Source organism: Helianthus annuus, chromosome 4 (genome assembly GCF_002127325.2).
Source record: "Helianthus annuus cultivar XRQ/B chromosome 4, HanXRQr2.0-SUNRISE, whole genome shotgun sequence".
NCBI classification, from domain to species: domain Eukaryota; kingdom Viridiplantae; phylum Streptophyta; class Magnoliopsida; order Asterales; family Asteraceae; genus Helianthus; species Helianthus annuus.
This window is the reverse complement of record NC_035436.2, coordinates 190,762,632-190,779,070: the sequence shown is the minus strand read 5'-3', so window position 1 is coordinate 190,779,070 and position 16,439 is coordinate 190,762,632. Positions and strand designations below refer to the sequence as shown.

The 16,439-nt window shown below is 36.8% G+C and overlaps 2 protein-coding genes across 4 annotated transcripts; one reads left to right on the top strand and one right to left on the bottom strand.

Annotated features, from left to right (window-relative positions):
* The first annotated feature begins 2,121 nt into the window (after positions 1–2,121).
* On the top strand, positions 2,122–3,829 carry LOC110935187. Its single transcript, XM_022177707.2, has 6 exons — positions 2,122–2,280; positions 2,392–2,458; positions 2,682–2,813; positions 3,156–3,192; positions 3,313–3,490; positions 3,684–3,829. Exons 1-6 carry the CDS (start codon positions 2,258–2,260, stop codon positions 3,760–3,762), a joined length of 516 nt encoding a protein of 171 aa, XP_022033399.1. The 5' UTR covers positions 2,122–2,257; the 3' UTR covers positions 3,763–3,829.
* A 1,876-nt stretch (positions 3,830–5,705) lies between these two features.
* LOC110937637 lies at positions 5,706–12,473 on the bottom strand. 3 transcript variants are annotated; one of them, XM_022180086.2, is made up of 7 exons: positions 12,305–12,473; positions 10,448–10,896; positions 10,170–10,355; positions 9,542–9,649; positions 9,248–9,448; positions 6,988–8,711; positions 5,706–6,312 (listed from the first exon to the last, which is right to left on the bottom strand). In XM_022180086.2, the coding sequence occupies exons 1-7, from the start codon at positions 12,378–12,380 to the stop codon at positions 5,808–5,810; spliced, it is 3,249 nt and encodes a 1,082-aa protein (XP_022035778.1). In that variant the 5' UTR covers positions 12,381–12,473; the 3' UTR covers positions 5,706–5,807. The 3 variants fall into 3 exon arrangements, with proteins under 3 accessions (XP_022035778.1, XP_035844602.1, XP_022035779.1); XM_035988709.1 differs by lacking the exon at positions 12,305–12,473 and adding an exon at positions 11,399–12,298; XM_022180087.2 differs by lacking the exon at positions 12,305–12,473 and having other exon boundaries at positions 10,170–10,236; positions 10,322–10,355; positions 10,448–10,610.
* Between the last annotated feature and the right edge of the window lie 3,966 nt (positions 12,474–16,439).

The window sequence follows — 16,439 nt, the reverse complement described above, 5'->3', positions numbered from 1 at the left end:
ATGGGTATTATCTAACTGATGGAATATACCCAACATACACAGCTATTGTTAAAACTATACCGTATCTAGAAGATGAAAAAAGAAAGAAATTTACAAAATGTCAAGAATCTGCTAGGAAAGATGTTGAGCGTCTATTTGAGGTTCTTCAAGAAAAATGGCACATAGTTGCAAACCCAGCACGAGCACTTGAACTCAAAACATTGAGATATTGTATGTATGCTTGTATCTTGCTGCATAACATGATTATCGAAGACGAAGGTAACGCCATATGTGAATATGATTCTAACGACATTCATGAGAATGTTGTACCAGTTGATGAAGGGCAACAAAAATCTAACATGTGGGCGTTATACAACAAGACTACGCCTAACCATCTTCGTTCGGATTTGATTGAATATGTTTGGCAATTTGGTCTGGTTAACAACAACGAGCAGTTTTTTTTCTTAATTTATAATATGTAGTTTAAATTTGGATGTTATTTTTTTATTAATTTGAATGTTATGTAGTTTTATTACTAAAATTTATTTAATTTTATTTGTTGTTTATTTAAAATAAATAAAATATATTTCATACAAAAGAATGGTGGATAGTGGTTTGGGTCATGACCACACCCTTAGGATAGTGATTTTGGATGGTGAATTAGAGGGCGACGACATGGCGCTCACGTGAAGGATCATGGTGGTCATGAGGGTCATGACCACACCCTATACCTTTATTATTAGGATTGTGAATTAAAAATTTATAGATCAAAGCAAAACAAGTACCTGTGGATTGAGATGTAACAAAATATATGCTATTCTTCTCTTGTGCAACTTGATTATCACAAACAAAGAAAAAGAATTTGTTGTTTTTTTTTTTTTTGAAAGGAAAACTTCATTAAAAACAGCCAACCCGACGAAAAAAAAACCGAAGGGCGGCCAAACCAACTACAAGAAACTACACAAATTTACACCATTCGCCCCAAGACAAATCTTTATACATCGATCTACTTCTAAACCAAAGAAAACCTATAGATTTAATCTCACTAAACACCTCCTCCGCCTTCGGGGTCTTTCCCGAAAAAACAAGCTCGTTCCTAGCCTTCCAAATTTGCCAACAAGTAACAATCACGATACCTTTATAACACACCAACGCCTTTCCTTTTAAACCACTGAACAAGTCACCCTCCAAAATGTCCCTAAACGAAAACGCCACCGGAAACGGCACCTTGCACCATTGGCTAACTTTCAACCAAACCGAAGTAGCGAAATGACAAGCCGTAAATAAATGCATAGCCGTCTCACTAGCCGACGAACACAGAGGACACTCGACATCCCCGACCGGAATATTTCTCTTGTTAAGTTCCACTTTGGTTGGTAACCTCTCTTGTTCGGCCCTCCAAGCAAACAAATTACACTTCAGCGGAATCCACTTGCACCAATCCCAAACGAACCTGTCACTAAAATCTTTATCCGAGTCGATAACTTGCTTAACCGACTTCACGGTGAACACCCCCGACTCATCGCCCCTCCACCTCCATTTATCACTGTCGCCTGAAAGGATCACATCACGTAACCTCAGGTTCAAATCCAACCACTCTGCCATCTCATCATTAGAGGAAGGCGGCCGACACCACTGCCAGGCCGCACCCGGGTTGGAAAACGGGCTGATAATCCTCTCCCGAACAACACACTTCTTATCCTGCTCAATACTAAAAAGATTAGGATAGCGATACCTCAGAGGCTCCACATCAAGCCACGGATCCAGCCAAAAAGAAATGTCACGACCGTTACCGACCTCCCCACACACTAAATCACGGAACCGAACTCCGGAGACAATAGGACTCGAAACCACCTTAGCAATGTTACACCAAACCCCTCCCAACGAAGCCCTAACTGGGAGAAAATCCCAAGATCTCCGATGGCCATGAATAGCTGAAATAATTTGTTGTTGCTATTGTTTTTTTAATGTTGGGGTTAGGGTTTGCGTGAATAATGGAAAAAAAAAAGAGGGACGTGGTTGTCGTGATTTAATCCATACGAATCATCATGATTTAATGAGAGGTGGTATAGGGCATAAATAATAGAACTATGTAGCAAATCATTACTCATCCTCACACAGTATAGCTTAATATCATAGAGAAATATAATCGGAAATAAAACCGGATGTGTATATTCGGGTAGCTTTATCTAGGGAGTATAAATAATAAATTCCAACTAGGTTTTTTTTTCTTTCTCAAGAAGATCAAGATTCCCCTTCCCTTTCTTTGGTCCATGCCATGGCTCGTCCCAAGAACATCAGGTACGTGATGTGCATGTTCAAACGCGTGTTTGTATTTTATTGATTGATTTCGCACTAATTGCGATTTGGTTTTTTTTTTTTTTTTTTTTTTTTTTTTTTGTTGGCGAACAGGAAGAAGGGTATACCGGCATCCACTTATCGCCCTCGCAGGCCGGATGTGAAAATCTCATCTCAGGATGTAAGAACATCATCATCATCATACGAAAGCTTATATCATCGTTTTGTTTTTAACATATATAATACGCACGTCGCTTGTTAGGGTTAGCTTAGGGTTATTGATTTTCGATCCATCCGTCCGACACAGATTTTTTTTTTTTCTGTCAAAGAAAAGTTTTTAACAAAATTCTCAAGTAGATTTTGGACTTTAGTTGTTGTTATTCATTCGCCAAATTCTTCTTCAGCTATCGGACAGGTTTGCCCAGATGCGTCTTACAGCATCCCAAAGTGAGGCTATCCAAATATTGGGGAACAGTTGTAAGAAGGCATCATCACTTACTAAGCAGAGGAGTCCAAAGATCACATCCAAGGAGGACGTAAGAACACCTTTCCATATCAGTGCATGCTCATGCTGCCTATGCAATATATCTGTCCCCTAGTCAAATATTGGTGTCAAATATCGGTATCGATATTATCGGCGATATTTGACCGATATATCACTTAACTATTAGTGTTAAATTGCTATTTATATAAATTTACTTGATACAGTATTAAAATTAACGATATCCCACCGATATAACCTATATCTTAAATATCTTTCCTTGACCGATATCCGATATTTTATCGCATTAGCATGCTGCTATACATTTACTTTTTTTTTAATTTTATTTAAGCACATAAATGAATGTTATAATTCCACTGTATTTGCCCAATTACAGGTGGCCAAGACAGGAGCTTCTCATTCTCATGCTGATGGTAGGGTAATTTCCATTTTTTTTTATTTTGGCCATGCTTGCTAAATGTTACAAATAATGCTTCCTTGCTGCAAGAAGGATGATTCACTTTTTCTAATATTTGAAATCTGTGTATATATAGTGTTTCCACCTGCAATTCCAAAAATACTATATCTACTGGTTAAAGATGTTGTTGACATCAAGAAAGATCCTAACTGGCACAGTGATAGCACGGCTCGTCGTGCTATTTTACATGCTGAGGGTGGTATTAGTACGATGTGTCGCTGCTTCAGCGAAAGTATGCCAATAGGCTGGAAATAGTATGTTTTTTTTTTTATTCTCTTTCTGTTTTCAATTTTCATCCATGTTTTTTATCATATAAAAACCGTCATGCATGCATATATTTATAACTACATGGACAACGCCACATTAATCTTTCTTATTGTTTAAAATAACTAATCAGCTTTATTTATTTATTTATTATTTATTTATTTTTATTTTTTTTTTTTGCAGCGACCGGGACCATGCTGAATCCCTTATTGTTGGCTACGACACTGTCTTCGTGGAGGATGGTTTTTATTGGATCATTTAGTTTCATATATATGACGATGCCATAACAATGCACATTTTTAGAATCAAATTTCTATGTTGAGTATAACATTTTTAATGACTTAAGTTATATAAAAACTGCTAGCAAAGAGCCAGTCAGCCTAGGGGTGTTCATCGAATCAAATATCGAATTTTTGAATTATTCGAATCGAATTGTTCGAATAATTTTTATTTTTCCTTGAATTCGTATTCGGTTCGAATTCGATTAAAACCTAACGAATTCGAATTGAATTCGTATTTGAATAAAAAACCCACTTCATATTCGATTCGTATTCGATTAAAAATTCGAATCGAATTCGAATAAATTCGATTTAATTCAGATTCCTTAAAAACATGTAAAAAAAACTTTGAAAATGAAACATAAATTTTAAAGCAGCCATAAACCACGATATTACATTAAAAAGTTCCAAATAGAGTACCACAAGTCTAAAATTCAAAACGAGAAGTCGGGAATAACCACTCCACATTACAAGTTAATATTTTTACGCTTAGAAATCTATTGATAGATTTGTTACTTAGGTTTTAATTATTGGTCATGTAGTGGGTTTGGGGTTTGGTAATGGGTAATTTTAATACTTGGAAAAAATTTGAAAATAATTTATAGTATAGCCTAATAAAAGTTATAGATGTATTATATATAAAAATAATAAATAAAAATGTATAATTTTTATTCGAATTTCGAATCGAATCGAATTTGAAATTATAAATTCGTATTCGATTTACTTGACTCGAATTGAATCGAATTCGAATTCTTATAATCAAAACGAATTCTTGATAATCTAATCGAATTTAAACGAATTTCGAATTTTTCGAATTCGAAATGAATTTTACCCACCCCTAAGTCAGCCAACAACAAACCAAAGATCTTACGCAGGGAGAAACAAGTTTATATTAAGTATAACATTCTAAGTTTTAATTGATATATCCCAGTATTGCAAAATATATATCGAGCTTCGTCTGATGAGGGAATGTTTCTGACAATTCCTAAATACTATATATTAAGCGACGATTAAGGAAATGTGTGTAGTATAGGTGCTTACCCTTCTCATCACCCATAGTTGGGAGTATGACTAATAGGTAACAACTAGATTACCCACTTTTAGGGTGAGAGGGGCACTCCCCTACGCACACCCAATCAGGATGCCATGTCAACTCCCCTCACAGCCCAATTTGATGGCGGCACTCCCCTCTTAGGTGACTTGTTTTTTTATTAAAAAAAAAATAATTGATTGGTTGAAAATGAGGGTGACCCCACCATCTCCTCTCTCCTTCTTCGGTGAAACCTCCTCGATCTCCCTCCCCGCACCCCCTCTCCGCACCGATGGCGCCGCTGTTCCCAAGCGGTGAATTGGGTCACCGCACCCACTCCCCGCGAGTGCCCCGATCACCCTTATAAGTTCGTGTTCATAGTTATTCTAACATTTATTAGTTTTTAGCAATGCAATGTTTTTTATATAACATTTTCTATTTATTATTACTGTTCATGTATATATTTTATATTAAATACTAAACGTAATAGATAGTCAACTGCCCAAACTCAAGACTTTAAACACCAAAATAAAGAGTTTCTTTTTTAACCTTAGCTTTGACATTTATCAACATTTTAGTCCAGGTTTCCACAATTAAATAAAACGAAACCTTGTCAATACATCATGAACACAAAATTTATCAGTATTCTAACATATACAGTAGTCCCAAAATAATATATAAAAATTCAAGATGTTACATCACATTCTTACAGAGTATATACCCTAAAAACGCAACTTCTTAAAAACAATGCACTCCAGAGTATGAAAATGCCCTTGTCACCATTGGTGAACCGATCTTCAAAGACCATAAGGGTCCTAATCTACGTCAATTGCTACACACATGGGCGAAGCTTTTATAGGGTGGGAAGGGACCCCCCCCCCCCCCGGAACTTTTCACTTACTAGACGCATGGGCGAAGCTTTTAAGTAGCGGAGAGTATGTAATTTTCGTATACAAATTTTTGAGTATATATCCCCCCCCCCCCCCCAAATCACCTCATTTAACAAGGTTTTTGTACAGTAAAAACTGGACCAGAACTCGAAGAATTCAGACTCCAATAACAACCATCAATATCCAAACAACCAGCACGCCACTTAATCTCATACGAACCCAAAGGAAACATAGAAACATTAAGCATGCACGTCGAGTACCCTTGGCCTTTTTCATTAGGTCTAAAGCAAACTACTGATTCTGTAATATCTTTCTCACACTTGTTGACATACTTGATTAGCTTGTCGTTTAGTTCTAAAACGGTATCATCTGCCCAATCATGAATTTTGATCTTTGTTTGACTTTTACAGTCTTGACTTTGACTAGGTTGCCGATAGGATATTTTACACTGAAGGATGCAATAAAGTTTGGTGATCCTAGCTCGGGATTCTGGTAAAACGTCGTTTAATTGAAGACATAGATCTAGATGAAGTTGATGTCCTAGCAGAACAGAGATCTTTGCACCGTTTTGAGAGTCTCGATTCATGGCAAACAGCTGGCAAGATACACAAGGCCTGTAAATTGTATGTAAATTTAATTAGTACAGGATTTAAACTTTAAAAAAAACGAAATATCCAGTATCAACCGGGAGGTTCTTTGGTAACAAGACCTTGTTCGTGTTAGTTTGTTAAGTAATATATGTGTTCACGAACTGTTCATTTAAACTTACCGAACGAGAAATTTTATGTCCGTGTTCGTTTGTTAAGGATACGAAATTGTTCGTGTTCGTTTGTTAAATTTAGGCAACGAACGAAAGCGAATGTTCATGAACAGAATATACAATACACTGACACTTATTAAATACTTTATTTGTCGGAATATTGAAGTATTTAAATAAAATATAAAATACAAAAACTAAAAACACAAATGAACTATCGAACACAATCGAACATAAACGAACACGTTAACGAACATTCACGAACATAAATGAACGACCGTGACCTCTGTTCATGTTCGTTTATTTAACTAAATGAACGAAAATTCTTGTTCGTGATCGTTTGTCTAATAATAAACAAACGAACTTCCCGCCGAACGGTTCACGAACTGTTCGCTAAACGTTTGGTTCATTTGCTGCGGGTCAGTAGGTTTTAGGGTCAAACCGGGTCACGATTATGGTCTCTCAAAACCTAAACACGCTCTGTTAGAATCACACGTATCAAGTAATATCATGATGTAATCATTGGACATACCTTAAACTGAAAAAATATGTTGGCGTCATGAAAGAGACATTTAACCACTTCTTTAAAACATCTAGCAGAAGCTCCAATCCATCGTTAACTATTTGCGATTGAATCTCATCGTCATTTTCATGCATTCTTTTTGCCGCATTTTGAATGTCAACAACTCTCTCGACAGCAATACGACAACTCTTTATAATACTTGTTACTTCATATGTATTTTCCAGCCTCTGAGTTTTGGACAGTTGACCAACGCAGCTATTAGGTTGACCAATACAAGTCTTTAAAAGCAACAAAAGCTCTTTGCTAGTCTCCCGGTCTATACACCAAAGCCGACCCACTAGATCGTTTATAAGCATAGCGTGTAAATCGCTCTGTAAATCAACATTTTCGAACTGAAAGAAAAGCGAGAATCTGGTAATAAAGGCCAAAACTGAACAACTTAGCGCATGAGCAGAAATGATGGTTGTACTTGTGGGGTCCATGTTCATAAATGATGTGGCAACTAAATCATACCCATGTGCCAATTTCATTAACCGTGTGGATAGTTGTGTAAGTGGTTGAACCAACGATGCACCATGTTGCAAATGACTGATTTGCCCTTTGCTAATTTCATTAAAGACGTGAACTGCAATTTCTATAACATTTGCCCTTAGAGCCAGGAACTGAATCTGGAAGTAGTGTCGGCCACTTGACGTGACGTCATTCGCTGACAGCATTTCCTTTGAAACCTGAAGAATTTTACGAATCGCATCGAGGTTTTCTATCTCGTTATCTGTCGTTTTGCTTATTTCACCTAAAACTCCTATTATCGGTAAAGAAGAAGATCGGTTACCAACTAACCAATTTAACAAAGTTGACCGCTCTTTCGGTGAGCTGCAATACACGATTTTTATTTCTGAATACGCAAATAAAGTCAAAGATGTTAACCATTGATGGCAGGAATCAGAACGAACTATTGTCAATAATTCGCCAAAAATAAACGCCGCCGTAAACCACGCCCCGTGAACACACGCGGTTTTTCCAGCTTTGTAAGCAGACCAATAGTCTTTCACTTCCATAAGCTTCTTCGCTTTCTCAAGTGCAAAAATTTCATTTTCGATAACGTACGCATGATCTGTATTGCATTCTTCTGTTTTTTTAAGTAACAGGAGATGATAGATAACGTGCACATAGTGATTGAAATAACCGCATCCACATACATCTTCAATCATAAGCCTCGCAACATTCCGGATTTCGCTACTCGAAGCTCCATATGTCACCGTGTTTTTTAGACACAAGTTGACCACTTTTGATACACAGACCGCGAGCTTTGACCCGATCGTTCCATTATCGTTATGCAACAGGCATTTGACAAAAAGATGTAGCTTAGTTAACGCAAACTCACCGAGATTAGGGCATTTGTGAAGCAAAAGTTTGATGGTTCTAAATAAGCTCTGAATTTCTTGCTCCGTTTCTAAGTTGGGTTGATTACGGTTTAAAACCGAGTTTGTCAGCAAAGTGATGCGATCCACGAGAAATGAAATCGCTTGGGTTGCGAGAGTTTTATCATTTCCATCGTATGTCATGTCTATTTTTCTAGTGAACTTTACAGATATATTTGCTAGAAAATGAACGGCAAAGATTCGATTTGATATTGATGGAGATTGCATTACAGTCTCGACGATGGTTAATATCTTGGTAAAACATTCATTTATTTCCGAATTATTGATGCTTAACACCTTGGACATCAGGATCTGCAAATTTCCTCAAATACATATAAAATGAATACAATAGCAATAAATATTTTGGGTAAAGTACACAGATGGTCCCTGTGGTTTGCACTTTGTAACACATTTAGTCCCCAACTTTGCCAAAAGTACACGGATGGTCCCTGTGGTTTGCACATTGAAACCTTTAGATTTGTTGGCTGGGGACTAATTGTGTTACAATGTGCAAACCACAGGGACCTTCCGTGTACTTTTGGAAAGCTAGGGACTAAATCCAAATTTTTGGTAAACCACAAGGACCATCCGTGTACTTTATATTAATGATGGCAATGGCTTAACGGGTAAACTTTTGTACATTTCAAAACGGGTCGAGTTGACTAACAACACTTTTTGACCAAAACTAATGTAATTCAATTACAATAATCTCAATCCTAGAATTAAAACTTTAAGAAAGTTTTATGCATTAACAATACACTTTATCCGACGTTTGACTTGTTTGACCCGTTTCCTTCTAAGCTAATAAACATAACCCGAATCGATCAATTCAAAAGTACAATACCAACCTCATACAAAATATGAACAGCATCGTGTTGCATCACTGGTTGAAGTTCTTCATTTAATGTGTTGAACATTGCAGTCATCAGCTTTGTAGGAGGAGAAAAACGAAACCGACTTCTTGATAAAACGATGTTTAAACATCTTAATGATGTTGCTCTTAGTGACAATGACTTATCTTCGCTTAAAAACGTTAGAAGCAGATCTACCTGAACCAGGAAGCAAAATAGACATTAACTTTATCGAGTAAACTAAAACAATTTTAAAAGACATGTAAAATAATACGAGGAACAGAGTAATACCTGCCTAGAAATCAAGAGTGCTGATCTGGACGCAATTATAGAGAGTGAAATCAGCATAGTTGTCACAATATCATCGTCCACTGAACCTAAAATCAGATTTGTTCCCTCCTGCAGTGATTAATAATGAGTTTTGGAGCGTATTATAAATGTCATATATAGCTAACAATCATATCAGAAAAAATGTTAATGTATATCATAGTTGTCAATAGCGAATAGCGGACGATGCGACTAACTACCTATATGCTACGTGCGATAGCGATGAAAATAGCAGGTCCGATTTTATGTTTAGCGATACACTAGAAGACGATTTTAGAAATATTTTATATGTATATTTTATCAAAATACGTTGTTTTTCCATCTAAATACGCAATTTATATAAATATTTAGATTAATACAAGAAAAAGCCTAAAATTCCGCTATATATATTAAAAGATTTAAAACCAAAAATAAACTGAAATTCCGCTATTTTCACGCTATGGAGTCGCTAACAATCAGATTGCAAGATAGGGTTACTCCGCTATGAAGTGCGCTACAGCGAACGCTATTATCGCTATTGACAACAGTGATGTATAACCGTATATCATGCCAGTTTTTTTCAATAAAAAAATAAAAAGAAAATATATAAAACCTTGTAAGCCCTACTAGATAGTGCCGAAGATCTTCCTAGTTTTGCAAACGCGCGAACTCCCGCTAGCCTACCGGAAAATGGCATGTCAGAACACGAAACCACTTTTACTAACATCTCGAGGAATACACACGCAAAGTCATCGGAAAACTCACAAAAGCATCCAGCCGCAAATAATGAGGCCTTGACCTAAATAAAGATTTATATAAAACTTTAATCATACATCAAATCTTTAGTTTATGTTATAGAATAAACAACGGTCTTAACTATTAGTCTATTACCTCTAGAACACGGCATGATACAATACAAGAAAACACCAGATATCGAATCTCCGCATTATCTTTAGAAAAATCAGACCAGCAGCCAAAAAGTACTAATGACATCGCTCTAACTTCCTCGTCACCAGAGTTGAAACACAACTTTATTCTCCTCAATAGTTCCAAGTGGTTTGGTATATTATGCTTCGAGAAAAAACCTTTGCTGTTCCTATTGGAACTTTTAGTTTTCCTGTGCTTCAACTCAGACAAGAACATCTTTACGACACAAAGTTTGGTGTGTTTGTCACCTGACACAAACGTGTCAGCGAGCCGCAAAAGAATGGCGTTTGCGAATAGCTTATCCTCACCAGGGATTAAGCCAAACATGTCATATTCAGCCATAGAAAGCTCGGGTTCCGTGCTCCACCACTCCAGCCTGGCCCCGGTTTCTTTAATAGCTTCTGTGCGTTTCCCTGAAAACAGATGATTTGATGATCATTCTTTTAGACTTATGGGATTAACAAAAATAACTAACCTTAATAAATGGTCCTACAAATACAACCTACTTCATTTTTACTTAATTATGAATATCAAATTATCAACTCGAACAAAATTAAAAAATTCCATCAACATCTCATTGATGATTTATTCTTTGTTTAAAATATAAATTCCACAACTAAATTGGACAAGGAGACAAAAACATATCCATCAATGAGAACCCGTCATTAGAAAACTCAAGTGACTCCCCACCAATACCATTGCAAACCAATAAGACCAAGTAAAATGCACGAATGGGTCGGTCGCTTTCAAGGGGTAGAAGGCAAAAAAATGTGGAAGCTATGCACTTAACACTGTGTCACCCCTAGGTTATTCATTCAGCATTTGAAAAGAGGCATATTTTAGCTAATTGAGTCGTCTTTCAATCGCTTTGCAAATGTAAGAAAAAAAGGGTGAGTGTTAGTGCATTGGACTTACTTCTTGATTTTCTCTACAGGACCCACAAGAATCTAGTTATAGTTAAAAAAAAGCACCCTTAAAACTGCATCCAATTAGTGAGGAAGCTTCAGAGTCATCATACATACTCCTTCACAAAACATGTTATTCTTTCAACATTACACCAAATATATACCTAATAAATAAGCAACTGGGTTAGCACAAGTCACAATTATATGAGCCACAGTTGTTAAAAGCCATCGCCTCTTGCGCTTAGGCCCAATTTCCTAGCAAGGCGAGGCAATTGCGCCTTAAGTCAAGACAATTGCGGTTTAATTCTCCGAGTGATGGTTCATGCGCATATTCTAACGAGATTCCTAGATTTTGGAGAGTTTCCGGCCAAATTCTCTAAATTCTGGCAAGATTCCAGCTAGATTTCTACTTTTATCCAACGGAAACTATTTTTCTACACTAATAAACTAGCATTTTATAACTTTTGGTACTAAATAGACAATATTAAATGTTATATGATAGCTTTAGTTTCATTTTTTTGAAGAATAGTATTAATTTTCTAATATATAAAAATATTTTAGTTTTTTTGTTGTACGCTTTTTTTTCTCAGGCCCGCGCTTTTTTGCGCCTTGCGCCTTGGCCCCAGGCGAGACCTATGCACCTTGAGTGCGCCTAACGCCTTTAATAACTATGATTTGAGCCCAAAATTATTTTTCCCTTTATAATTCTTGATAGTATTTTATTTCTTAATTTAAATAATATGGTTTTATAATTCCTAAATCTTCATTACTAACTATTTAAAATCTCCTTAATTATTCAACGAAATACTAACAAGGGTATGACAACAATAGGTGTTGAATTTGCAAGAAACTCATAACGGAATTCGAATAAACTGAAACAAAACGATAATTAAGAAAGTAAAAGGAAGGGGCTCACGGGTGTTGTTGGAGCGTATGGCTTTGTCAAGCTGAATGCTCCAATTCATGGCACAAGCTGCTGGTGTTCTCTCCATATCTGCAAACTGCAAGCTCTTCGTTAGAATAAATCAGTAGATGAGCGAGAAAACGGTTCCTAAACCCTAACGTTATTTTTTTTAATCATGTTTCCGGGTTTTAGAAGGCCTGTTTGACAAACGAGTAACAAGGTCAAGCGGGTATCCCGAATCTACCCGAACCCGATTAAAAAGATCCCATTATTAATCATAACCGATTACGGGTAAACAAACCGATCAAGTGTTCACCTAGTTATTTTATCTCATGCGTTATGTGGTATCGGTATAGTTCACACCGGCACTCGGTATAGTTGTAAAAGAAGAAAAAAAATTAACTTTATTTAAGTTTAAGGACTGTGTGATAACTTTAGTATTTATCATGTGCGTTGCGACAATATCAATACCGTAATGACACTCGGTTGGATGATGTTTGTTCATCAAAGATCTAGCTAAATCAGGAGATGTAGGAGATTTGGATCGTTGGAAAACATCGGTTGGTCCATTGTGGCCGGAAATGGTGTCGGTTTTAGGCGGTGGTTGCTGGTCATGGCGGTTTGAGGTGGCGGTGTTTGCTATAGAGAGAGATGAATAAGAGAAATGGAGAGATCTATCCACAAGCATTAGATAAAGAGAGATTTCAGATGAGATAGCGATTATATAACCCTTTTATTTTTTTAATTTGTTACAAAATAGTCCTTCAATAAAAGTTTTTTACACAATAGCCCTTTAGAAGATGAAATGACAACAATACCCTCATGTGCAACACATATGACCAGATTTAACAAAAAAATCTAATTGGGTTTGGCCTAAAGGACATAACGTGCAGGATTTTGAAATGTTAAGGACAAAACTCGTAAACTTTTGCGCTAAAGGATAGCGGCTTCAATTTGGTGTAAACATAAAGGACAAAAGTTGTAATTTACTCTAATAGGTATTCAGGTTTATAAAATGAAGGAAACATTCAGGGAACTTAAACGGATTAATTTATTGTAATAACCAGGCCCTAACAACGCATGTTTAAAACAAATGATAAAATTTAAGGATAGTTCTATGGCTTGTTTGTATACAGATTCACCCTCAAACGAAACGATAAGGTTGTGCCGTTCAACCAAAGATACAAATACATCACTTTAGTTAATAAATCTAATAAATCGTGTATAAAACACCACTCAGTGGGTCACGGTTGAGCTAGCAAACGCAAACTCGCAAATTAAACGTACACATATGTAGTTTGTTACTAGTGAAAGCAAACTCCCATATTGTGGTGGGGCCGTTGAACCATGAAAAAGATTTTGCAATGTCTCAGTTTTACACTTTGAAACGTAAATAAAGAACACAAGGTGATGATATATTGAAAGTTATGAAAAAGTTACGTCCTATTTTAATAAATCTTAATTTAAAACCATGTAAAAGTGTGAACTATCCTAATTTATTAAAATTATTTAAAGAAAACTTTACAATATTTTAATTTTAGTTTTTTTTTTTTATTTCTTATGTTACTTAACTAAAGTTCTATTTTATTAATTAACTAAAATAGTTTTGTAAATAACTTATTTACTTTTTAACTTATTTAAAACTTAGTTAATTAAAATATGTCCCGGTGGGTTAAAAATGTCCCTTAGTTTTCAATGAAACAAGATGTCATCTCAAACATGGGCAACAAAGCCCATGTTTTATAGTCGTCCGCCCATATCTAGATTAAATAAAATCATGCCATGTGTCCTAAATGCCAATATATTTAGTAACGCTAGCTCCTTCGATGGTTTTCTTGTTGCCGATGTCACGAGCGACATCGCTACTCTTACATCATGCATAGCAATGGTGCCTTATGCTGCTATATGTAGTTAGTTAGGTAATGCGTATTGGGGCTTTATATGGCGCCCTTTTCTCTTATAACGCCCTCATAACGCCTGGCACACCATTACGGGCGGCGTTATGAGGCAAAAAAAGTGGGGGAACGTGATCTATATAGCGCTGGTATGGGGAAATTTTCAAAATTTGGACCAATCAAATTTAAGCAGGGTTTTTTATAATTAATTAATAAAATTGAAAAGTATTAGATAGGTAATGATGGGTAGGGGCTTTATGACTACGGGCTCTAATGATATAACGCCCCATAAAGCCCCCGTATGACGTGGCACGACACGTGTCGCATAACGCCCCACAAGGGGCTTTATGACTACACATGGCCTTATAATGCAACTTGTACAATCAAGTGTTTACTGGAATTTGGGGGCGTTACATTGTTTGAGAAAGAGACGAGTTCTCAATCATTTTGGTTAAGTTGAATATAATTACAATTTGATTTGGATGCAAGCATTACGTTTTTTTATTAGAGTTGATTAATAACTTATATGTAAATTGAATATAAGATAAAGTTAACAATTTGGGATTTATTTATTTTTCATTTACCATTCAACCTTCTTTTATTTTCTTAATGTTAATTCTCAACAGCTATATAGAATAAAATATATAGCTTAGAATTATAAACTTTTTTAGAGAAAAATGCCCGGATAGTCCCTGTGGTTTCACATTTTTTCACCTATAGTCCCCAACTTTCTAAAACTACCTGAATAGCCCCCAACTTTTCATTTTTTGTTCCCGGATAGTCCCTGGGTCTAACTTCAGTTTGTTTTCTCTGTTAAGTGGGTGTGAAATAACAAATTTACCCTTTCCTTTAAAAGGCCAAACCACAGGGACTTCTTGTCTTCTTCTCCCTCCAATCCTATCTCTCTGTGTAAACTAAAAAGTGGATCGCAAATTTGATATTGTTGTCGGTGAATCAACCAAAATCTTCATCTCCGTCAATGATGTGACAGTCCTACGACATCACCGACCATCTTTGCTTTTCCGGTGATCCGGTCAAAATCCACATGCGTCGTCTATCACCACCACTACCATTCAACACCACCACCATTTTAGACAAATCAAATTAATTAGCAGCCCCGAGTTAATTTGGTCATCGCAGAAGACTTACAAATTTCCTTTGGGCTAAACTTATTTAAATCTTGAGCTGGGAATTAAATGCAAATACATGTATTGAGCACCCCACTACATGAACTTTGAAGTCTCATTTTGAAGGTAGTTATGGGCTAAAAAGAAAAAAGAATTAAATTAGCATGATCTGAACTTTGAAGTCTCATTTCGAAGGCAAAAGAGCATTTTTGCTCTTAATTGGCGACTAGTTGCATTCAACAAAGAGAAGAAAACTTAATCCGGTTATTTTCGTTTTTAATTTGTTTTAGGTTAATGGTAGTGCAATCCGACAACAGTTAACAGGGGTGGAACTGGTGAAGGGTTAAATCGTGGTGGTGGTTTGACTGAAACAGGGGTTAAATCAGACCTGCACTGAGCTAGAGCCCGAATCAAAACTGGAACTTGAACCGCACCGGAATCGGGTCGAACCAAATTGAAATGAGGCGGCCACCACTGCCGTCGCTGCCGTCCGTGCGACCACCGTCGTTGCCGCCGCCGTGATTCCTTCTCGCTTCGCCATGTGTCTCTCTCTGCCTCGTAGCGTCGCCGCTGCCGCCACCGGACAGTGGTGGTGGTCGGCCGTCCAGCAAATTCGAGGGAAAAGGGGGTGTGGCTGTGGGTGGTGAGGTCGTCAGAGTAACAGGGGTGTTTCGTCGGAGAATCCACCTGCATCGTCTTCGATTCCACCAGAGAGGGGAGGGGTTTGTCGGAGAAACTCGAGGGGAGCAGGTGTGTTTGGCTGAGTTGTGGTGTGTCTGTGGATGTATGTGTGTATTTAGATTAGGGTTAGAGAACTAAGGCCATTTGAAGAAGATGCTCGGATAGTCCCTGTGGTTTGGTCTTTTAAAGGAAAGGGTAAATTGGTCATTTCACACCCACTTAACAGAGAAAACAAACTGAAGTTAGACCCAGGGACTATCTGGGAACAAAAAATGAAAAGTTGGGGACTATTCAGGTAGTTTTAGAAAGTTGGGCACTATAGGTGAAAAAATGCAAAACCACAGGAACTATCCGGGCATTTTCTCTTTTTTTTAACTATAAGTTAGAGTGATACTTTTTTTACTGGTAACTTTTTGACCATTAACATCGGATCAACTTTTCTTT

Bases quoted from the DNA above. Each gene is read 5' to 3' on its own strand.
- LOC110935187 (XM_022177707.2), top strand. From the start codon at position 2,258: ATGGCTCGTCCCAAGAACATCAG. The intron at 2,814-3,155 runs GTAAGAACACCT...GCCCAATTACAG, and splicing joins AGATCACATCCAAGGAGGAC to GTGGCCAAGACAGGAGCTTC. The intron at 3,193-3,312 runs GTAGGGTAATTT...GTGTATATATAG, and splicing joins TTCTCATTCTCATGCTGATG to TGTTTCCACCTGCAATTCCA.
- LOC110937637 (XM_022180086.2), bottom strand. From the start codon at position 12,380: ATGGAGAGAACACCAGCAGCTTGTGCCATGAATTGGAGCATTCAGCTT. The intron at 10,897-12,304 runs GTGAGCCCCTTC...ATCTGTTTTCAG, and splicing joins CATACGCTCCAACAACACCC to GGAAACGCACAGAAGCTATT. The intron at 6,313-6,987 runs GTATGTCCAATG...TACAATTTACAG, and splicing joins ACATATTTTTTCAGTTTAAG to GCCTTGTGTATCTTGCCAGC.